Here is a 9,116-nt window from a genome sequence, read left to right as displayed (position 1 = left end):
ATCATGACTGCCTTGAACTAACAGAGATACACTTACTTCCTGAGTGTTGGGATTAAAAGCGCGCACCACCACCTGACTTTTTTTTTTTTAATTTAAATTGAACCCAGGATTTTGCATATGCCAGAGTAGCAACATACAAGAAACTAAATCCTCAATTCTTTACTCTTCTAGACCAGGCTGGCCTCGAACTCACAGAGATCCACCTGCCTCTGCCTCCTGAGTGCTGGGATTAAAGGCGTGCACCACCACTTTGTTTGGATTTTAAGTCTGGTGTGGTGTGTGTTCATTTGTGTATCCAGTGAGGCCAGAAGTGGATATCAGATCCCTGGAGCTAGAGCTATGGGTATGTCCTGGGTCCAGTAACACAATCTTGGTCTTAAACAAGCTAAATGCCATGTCTCCAGATAGCCCAGGTCAACTAAATACCTGGCCAAATTGTCAAAAGCCTTTAATTTCCAGTTTCCTAAAGTTATGAGTACAGCTGGAATTTTTTCTCTTGCTCCATTCAAACCATTTCCGTACATTCTAGAACGGTCTTTAAAATTAAAGGGAAAGAAATCTGCTTCTTAAAATAGAAGCAAAAGTGAGATAGATGCTCAGCAGTAATTCCTGGCTGCACCGCAGGGGGCCTGAGCTTGGCTCCCAGCACCAATAAAGATCTCAGAACCACACCTGGCCTTCTAGAGTAGTGACATGCTCTCAAAACCACATCTGGACTTTTGCAGTTGTGATATGCTCTCTTTGTCATTTTTCCTATCCTTTCTCCCCATTACCCACCAAGAGGCTAAGAGGATGTGATGGGATAGAGGTGGGGCAGGCACAGATGTTCTGAAATGACCGTCTTGAAACTAGGCAGGTCTAGGCTTCTCAGAGGAACTGGACTGGCACCTGGCACGGGCCCACAAACTTGGAACTAAGCATTTATAAATGTGCCTTTGCTTATCAAAGGTCAAAGCGCTTTGAATGCCGCAGAAGACCGCTGCGGCTGAGCAAAGCAAGTGGCTTATATTTGTAGTTTAAAGCCCCGGGCTGCCAAGCCGAGTCCTCTTGTAGGCCCCACTTCTTCCCTGAGCACCCTGAATGTTTTTTTTTTAATATTTATTTATTATGTATACAATATTCTGTCTGTGTGTGTGTATGCCTGCAGGCCAGAAGAGGGCACCAGACCCCATTACAGATGGTTGTGAGCCACCATGTGGTTGCTGGGAATTGAACTCAGGACCTTTGGAAGAACAGGCAATGCTCTTAACCTCTGAGCCATCTCTCCAGCCCCACCCTGAATGTTTTAGACATGAACTGTACTCTCAAAAACAGCTGGGGGCTGGAGAGAGAGCGCAGCAGTTAAGAGTACCAGCTGCTCTTGCAGAGGCCCTGGGTTTGACTCCCAGCATTCACATGCCACTTCAAACTTCTGTAACTCTAATCCCAGGGAATGTGACCCCCCGGGGGGGCCTCTCTCACTGTCCTGTACCTGTGGGGTGACTTGAAGAAGTTCCTGGCTAGTTCTGCCACCCGGCGCAGTAAGTACTCTTGGGTCAAGTAGCAATTGAAAAAGCACTGTCTTCTTAATGAAATCATGGAGCCTGGAGCTCCCACAAGGTAACCTGTTTTCCCTTTGCAGTGCTGATGGGAACCATTTTTAGCATCCTGCTGGTGACCATCATCCTTATGGCATTTTGTGTCTACAAGCCCATTCGTCGTCGGTGACAGCCACAGAAGATCACTCGGCTTCAAGTCTGGGACAGCATGAGTTGTGCTTGCATGTGAGCCCCTGGAGATGATAGAATCAGAACTTGTAGGAAGTGCCCACCGATCTGGGGGACTTAGAAAAGCAACTAGCAGTAATTGTTTCCTAGCCTCAGTATTGGCTGCCGAGTCAGCATCTTGGTGCTTTTGTTTGGCTGTGCTGGCTAAAAGTAAAGGCTGAAGCTCCAAGACTCCTCTAAAGACATGTCCTTTGCCAAGTGTCCAGAAGAGCTGCGCTGGAGAGCACTAATCACTAATGCTTGAAATAAGGAAGAGGAAGACTCAACATGTAGACATCCCCCACTTTCAACCATTCTGTCTTGGTATGTTACATGGGGGCCAGTAAGATGGCTCAGAAGGTTAGAGGGGCTTGCAGCCAAGCCTGATAACCTGAGTTTGGTTCTTGGAACTCATCTGGTGGAAGGAGAGAACTGACTCCCGTGGCTTGTTCTTTGACCTCCACACACGAATAAGTAAATATAAAAACAAAGACGACGTTTCCTTCCTACTGAGGTGCCCTAGGATACCCTGGTTGAAAAGCCAGTGTTCATTGTGGAGAACTTAGGCCATCATTCCTTGCCTTCATTGGCGCTGGACTTGAATGGCCACAATTGAGCCGGAATTGTATCCTAGGTCTGTAGTCACATGCCCCCCTGGCCTGTCGGAAGAATAACTCCACCTGACTCAGACAGATTGATGTCCCTCTCACCCGTGGCCTAAAGCTTTTGTAACTTTCCAGATGGGATCATGAGAAACTTAGCTCTCCCTCTTCTCCTGGGTGTAGAGGGGTCAGCTATATGTCCACTGTGCAGGCTGCTGTTTGCAGGACTCTCGGCGTTTCTAGTGCTGCTACTGAACTTGAGTTCTCCTACTGATACTTCTCATAGTCATAGAGTGGTCGTTAGTATTTATTCTGCTAGACTTAATTTTGTCAGAATTGTTGCAATGCTTAGTCTTGTGTTCCCATAAGCACAGCACTGGTCTTTGTTTTATTGTCTAACAACTTGTGCTCGATGTGAATTCACTGAGGAGGAGCACTGTAACTGTTGGGGTCTTGTCTGTAAACTTGTAACACTGAGCCATTAAAATACCAACATTAAAGAGGAATCCTGTCTGCTGTTTTATACATCATTATGTTTCCAAGTGTTTAAAATGCTGGGTGGGGCTATGTTGATGGCTCAGTGGTGAGGAGCACTTGTTGCTTCTGTAGAGAATTAGGTTTGGTTCCCTGCACACAGATGGTGGCTCACAGCTACCTGTAACTCCAGTTCCAGGGACTCTTGATACCCTCTGCTGACCACAGGTAGACACGGAGCATGTGTTCCGTAAACAGACATCACAAGGCAACCTGCTCATATAATCTTTTTTGAAAACTTCAGTGTAGGTGTGTGTGGTGTGCGTTTGAATCTGGTCTATTTTATTTAAAGTAGACCTGTGTAGTGGAATTTAAACTAGCATGTGAAATAAATAGTAAGGCTGAGCCAGACTCACATTGGGCTGGGACAGCGTCCCACACTTTTGTTCAAGGCCGACTATAAGGAGCTACCTTTCCCCAGAGCCTGTTTCTTTACCAGCAGTAACACCGGCACCCTGAAGCCGGGGTGATGGAAAACACTAAAATGTAGGAGACATGACCACACACAGTCAGGCTGCTCTCCCCAGGAGTTCCAGGTATTTCCCTGACAGATGAGAAATATGTGGGCACTGAGATTGTGTCCCAAGAGGGCATGTCCAACCCCACTTCATGAACAACCTGTTTTGATATACCACTGTAATTCTTATTGTCATTTTAAAAGGAAAGAGTAAAATCTTACCAGACCCATAGTCCTTGCTATTGTTCTTTGCTTGGTAATAATCACGTGGACATGGATGAGTCCAGGACAAAGAACTGGACCAGAGACACTTGGTTGGAAACAGAAATTGTGGGGATGGAGAGATGGTTTAGCAATTAAGAGCATGGGTTTCTTTTCCAGTGGACCTGAATTGACTCCCTGCATCTACATGAGGCAGCTCACAACCATCCCTATTGCAGTTCCAGGGAGCCCCTGGCTTCTGAGGGTGCCAGCACTCAGAAGGCAGCAGTAGATGGGTCTCTCGCCAACCAGTGCTCCACAGATGGATCCTATCTCAGATAAACAGCTTATGAAAGGGAACACAAGGCTGCAAAGCGTGACGGGCATCTGAACACATGAGCACTCCAAAGCACACAGGCTCATCTCCCGGTGCTGCTGGAGGTCTGGGGGCTCTGGAGCACTAGTCGCATAGCTTCTAGTTGGACTCAGTCTTTAAACCACACCTATTTCTAGATTTGGGGCTAGGCAGCACTTTGACCTCCATTAGTTACTGTCCCATGGTCACTTAAAATCTCTAGTCCAGTCCATCTCCCTTGATGTCACCATGGTCAGGAGGCGCCCAAGGCCAAGCTGCTGCCTATGTGTTCCTGTCACTATTCAAGACTTCACTGTGTTGTGTAACAAGACTGGAACAGACCCTCAGAAACCTGTACTCATGGGCTGGAGAGATGGCTCAGTGGTTAAGAGCTTTGCCTGCCCTTCCAAAGGTCCTGAGTTCAATTCCTGGCAACCACATGGTGGCTCACAACCATCTGTAATGAGGTGTAGTGCCCTCTTCTGGCCTGCAGACATACAGACAGAATATTGTATACATTATATATATATATATATATATGTATATATATATATATATATATATATGAAACCTGTACTCAGTGGGGCGGCTTCTTCCAGGTAGAAGTGACTGGAGCATGGGCCTTGGTGAGCTACTCGGTGTTAAGTCATCCATAGACTGCCTGTGGCCTGCAAAGGGGGTGTGGCTCATGTACTGCTTACTCCTCAAAGCACAGCTGCTCCTCCTATCTTCCTAGGACAACTAAGTCCCCCTCAGAACCCTAAAATACTGTTATCCAGCCAGTGCCCTTTGTTTTTAAGGCCCGGATTTTACTCGAATGCCTTAGAAATATCCCCCCATCACTCTGGCTTCGAGGAATGAGTCTCTTCGATCAGCGGTGTTGATGCTGGCCCATTTTCCCCTCTCTCAGGAGAAGAAGGCACCACACTCCCAGGAGGTGCATGAAGAGGACCTGAATGGCCCAACACTGGACCTTTCATTTATTTACACCTGGTAAGTTGTGAGGCAATGCTGACTGCGCCCTGGGCAGGAGGCTGGTCTTTGCAAAGGGCAGGTACCGCCAACAGGGAGTGTGTGTTCCTGCAGCGGTGAGAGGCGGCACCGCAGAAGAGACAGAACAGACTGGCAGGGCCTGTGGGCGTCCTCTCTGGAAGCTTATTTATTTGCATTTTAAGACAGAACACATGGGGAAAGCTGCAACATGGTAATGCAGTGCTCAGTCCCTTTTTAAGTGACTTCCTAGGGGCACAAGCACAGACTTCAGAAAGCAGAGCAATGGAACGCAAACCTAGGATTCACCTTAGTGAGTAAACATGGCCCCAGTGCAGCCATTCCCACAGTGTCTACTGGCAAATGCCCAGTAAACAGCTGCCAAGCTGAGCAGAAAGCAAATGTGATGTCCACCCTCATCTTCTGTACAGGGCAGGAATTTGCTTAGACCATCACAAAAGGTAGGTGCCATGAGAAATTAAAAATCACAATTCTTTTTGACTAAGAACATTTTACTGGCAACATTGACTGTATCAAACAGACATTCTTGAGAATGGTGGACTCTCTCTTCCTATCCCAACAGAAGCATAACAGGGAACAGGCTCAGAACAGAGGAAGGTACTGTTAGCATGTGATTAGCGCAGTCTGTGGGGTTAATGCCTGCACCAGGTGAGGGGTGCAAGGTGCCCTTGGCTGCATTCCCCAGGGGTCGGTCTGTTATGCAATAGGTATTTACAGGAGGGTTAGACAAAATAGTTAACTACTAAAGGTATCCAAAAAAGGCCTGAGAAAATCTGGTTAAAATGCATAACCTTGTATTGCTACTGATGGGAGTAGTCATTTTTATATCTCTTAAAAATAATAAAAACATTCTGTTAAAAAATATATTTATCCAGAAAGATGTTGATTTGAACTCTAAAAAGCAATATGGAGTCGTCACTTTTCCCTTTTGGATGAAGAGCCTCTACTCCAGGTCAGCTCTCTCCTGGCTTCAGGACCACCCTGCCTTCTCTAATGAAGCTAGCTCATGCAGTTGGCTCTCCCCAGGCTGGAAATCCTTCACTGGAGCAGGCACGGAACGCACGGTAGCTAGATTCTCTGCTGTTCCCATGGTTTGGTCAGCTTGCGTGCTTTGAGAACCAGCCATGGATTCCCCTAGCTGCTCCTCCAAGGACAGGATTAGCTGCCTTCGGTTTAGCCTGGAGGATGCTGCTCCCAAAGGAACTGCCCTTATGGATTCCAATCAGGTCCTCAGTGTGTGGAGTGAGGTGGGTTAAACTATTAGTAATTTTTAAGGCTAAGGCAATATCCGTGGTCATTTGTATATCTTAATTTGATGCAAATAGTTAGCCATAATCTAAAATAGATCCTGTACATATCCTCCTAGCGGGGGGAGGTAAAGGGCATAGACAAGGTAGAGATGGGGAGATATAATGGCAATGTCTAGGGACCCTATAGGAAGGGAATAAAGAGGTCAGCAGAACCCGTTTCTTTGGTGAACACTCTACAAAGGCTGCTGCTCTCCTGTAGAAAAGCACCCTGACTCTGCAGTGATGTGTGTTATCACTTCTGATGAAGATGTATCTACTAACCTGCAGGGCTTGGCGTCGCCGTCTAAAGCTGGTAGTAAAAATGTGACCTGCAGGCCAGGACAGCTAATGGAAGGTGATGATACTCTCCTCCCTCAGCCTGGAGATGGGGCCTGCCAGTGCTGCCCTCCTCCACTCTGGGGAGTCCCTGGTCCTGCACCTTTGCATAAAGGAAGGGGCAGCTGCTGCCTGCAGGAAGTGTAGGCCTCTGCTGTAGGGTCGCAGCTGACGAAGCACCCCCATGCAGCCCAGAGCCTCTACTCTGTGCAGCCCCTGGACAGAAATGTCTACTTCTCAGTGAGTGACAGCCGTAAGACTTGCTGGAGTTCGGCCTCTTCCTCCTGGAGCCTTAGCTCCTGTTCCGCCAGCTCTTTGGCAGACAGCTCCATGGCCAGCTGCAGGTCACTATCAAAACGGCTCGACTCACTGAGGGCACCTGGGCACGAGCCTTCCATGGTGGTTAGAAGGCTCTCCTGGATGGCCCTAGGGTAGAAAATGGAACAGAGTTATTCCCATCCTGGAGGTGGTGGCAGCAACTACGTTCTTACTGATTACTAAGAGCACACTGTACCAAGCACTCCTGATGCACGATGACGTCCACCCTGCTGAGGTGGAGGTGCGGGGCCTGTGTGAGCCAGCATGCCCCAGTTCTAAGCTATGAATGAAGTCCGGTCTGCTAGAAAGCAGTGCTCACACATGCTGCCCATAGGAAGGAGGAGGCACTACTGCAGGTTCCACCATTTCCATAGCTCGACCCCAACTGTCTTCAGCCCTGCCTATCCTCACCCAGCTAGACCTGCAATCGCACATTCACAAAAGACCAAGCCAAGCAGAAAACATTTACCCAGGGCTTTGCTGCAAGCAGCCCTAGCCTGTGAGCCAGTCAGCACTCAGGTCAGAGCTGGTTTAATGGATAACCACAATAAAAGAAGCACGAAAGCTGACGCCTCAACTCCCTGCTGAGCACGAGCCACACAGATGCCCATGTATCAAGTGCCGTGCCAACAAAAGCCACATCATGAAAAGTCCCTTCAGTTACCTTTCATACTGGGCTTCATAGCTGTGGGTGGGGCTGATCCCTCCATTTGAAGCTGGTCCTGAAAGTCCCTGGCAAAAACAAACGATGGGTATAAATACCTCGTAGAAGGAACAGTTGCCAAAATGACAAGGAAATGAACACAGTGAGAACAAAATGTACAGCATTCATAAGTTGTCGCTGACTGTGCTGTGTGGACACCAGCACTACACTTCCCTACTGTATGGTACAGAGCATCAGGCATTACCCTGGATCCGGGGCCACCACCTTCTCAGACTTGACAGAGCTCCATCTAGAACCACTGCCCTAGGATGACAGCCACACAGCCAAAGCAGGGCATGCTTTAGAGACAAGCTGAGAAGACACAGTTGGGTATTGGTGGCCCTGGTCTCCAGTTATTGTCCTCAATGGCTACCATCAGGAGAGCAAGCCAAGCTCATTTGCACAGGGAGAACAAGAGTTGATGTTTTGTCTCAAGGCTGAATCTTCTCCAAGGAGCTTCCCAAAAGTAGATAGCCCAGCTGTCAAAAAAGTAAATAAAAATCAACCACACCCCATCGACTCCCCACAAAAAATAAGGGCTGGAGAGATGGCTCAGTGTTTAAGAGCACTGGCTGCTTTTCTAGAACCCAGTTTTGGTTCCCAGCACCCATGTGGCAGCTCATAACCATCTATAACTTTAGCTCCAAGAAATCCAGCAGTCTTCTGGCCACCTCATGCACCAAACACAGACATATATATACATTTTAAAAAATTAATGAAAAAGAAAAAAGTACAACAAATGAATCTGGAATGGGTCTATGATGGCAGAGGGGAGTCAAGAAGGGGGTGGGACTAGGTTACTCGAGCCCTGGAAGCTTTGGTAAACACTGACAGGCTCATGGACACCATGCTCACAGTTCATAGCTCCCAAGAATTCCCAGCATGCTCTGCAAATTTCTGAGGAATGGACAGTGGAGGGAAAGAAGAAACCAATAACCAACAACTGGACAGCAAAATCCTGGGACATAAGGCCACTACAGAGCACATGAAACCTATCTTAGAGAAAAAGGCAGGAAAAGGACAAAGACAGTGCTGGCACTCCCTTGTCCTCAGCAGGTTGTCTATGGCCAAAGCTGACCTCTGCCCAAGATAGGAGCAGTGGACAGCAGAAGGTGGAAGGGCAAGCCTCCTGGGACAGCAGCACCAGAAGCCACAGAAGCGGGGGACAAGGCATTAACTCTCCCACCCACCACCCACCTCTGCTGCAGTGTGCTCTTTTCTTAGTTCTGACTGAGATGCAGGAGTTTGAAAAGACTCCTCAACATGGAGGAACTGTCACGAGTGAGATTCCGTTTTATCACACCCTGTCTGAGAGACTTACACAGTCAAAGTCCACATCACTGCCTTAACTAAGACTACTGACAAGAACGCAGTACTTCAGTTCTAGAAGATTATATAGCACACCTCGAAAAATACACAAGAGCTCTACAGGTGAGCTTGAGTTACAGTAAGTCTGCCTTTAATTACCAACAGTGCAGCCATGGTGATGTCGGTAGGTCTCCTGAATAGCAAGCTATGGTGAAATGACCTGCACAAACACTGTGAACACACCAAACTTTTTCTTT

At 47.7% G+C, this 9,116-nt stretch overlaps 1 protein-coding gene and 1 long non-coding RNA gene across 3 annotated transcripts in view; one reads left to right on the top strand and one right to left on the bottom strand.

The window, feature by feature from the left end:
* The window catches only part of LOC113458190, a 5,115-nt gene extending 2,268 nt beyond the window's left edge, over positions 1-2,847 (top strand). The window contains exon 2 of the long non-coding RNA XR_003378612.1: positions 1,622-2,847. This is a non-coding gene — a long non-coding RNA (uncharacterized LOC113458190). The remainder of the gene's footprint in view (positions 1-1,621) is intronic.
* A 2,191-nt stretch (positions 2,848-5,038) lies between these two features.
* Ankrd13a (ankyrin repeat domain 13A) overlaps positions 5,039-9,116 on the bottom strand; it is a 31,019-nt gene continuing 26,941 nt past the window's right edge. For both annotated transcript variants that reach the window (XM_026784853.1, XM_005344282.2), the window contains exons 14-15: positions 7,513-7,580; positions 5,039-6,956 (exon numbers count right to left, since the gene is read on the bottom strand). In XM_026784853.1, coding sequence (XP_026640654.1) covers positions 6,761-6,956; positions 7,513-7,580 — 264 coding nt within the window. In that variant the 3' untranslated portion in view covers positions 5,039-6,760. The remainder of the gene's footprint in view (positions 6,957-7,512; positions 7,581-9,116) is intronic.

This window comes from Microtus ochrogaster, chromosome 2 (assembly GCF_000317375.1).
Source record: "Microtus ochrogaster isolate Prairie Vole_2 chromosome 2, MicOch1.0, whole genome shotgun sequence".
Lineage (NCBI taxonomy): Eukaryota > Metazoa > Chordata > Mammalia > Rodentia > Cricetidae > Microtus > Microtus ochrogaster.
The sequence above is the reverse complement of the archived record's forward strand: the minus strand, read 5'-3'. Positions and strand labels throughout refer to the sequence as shown.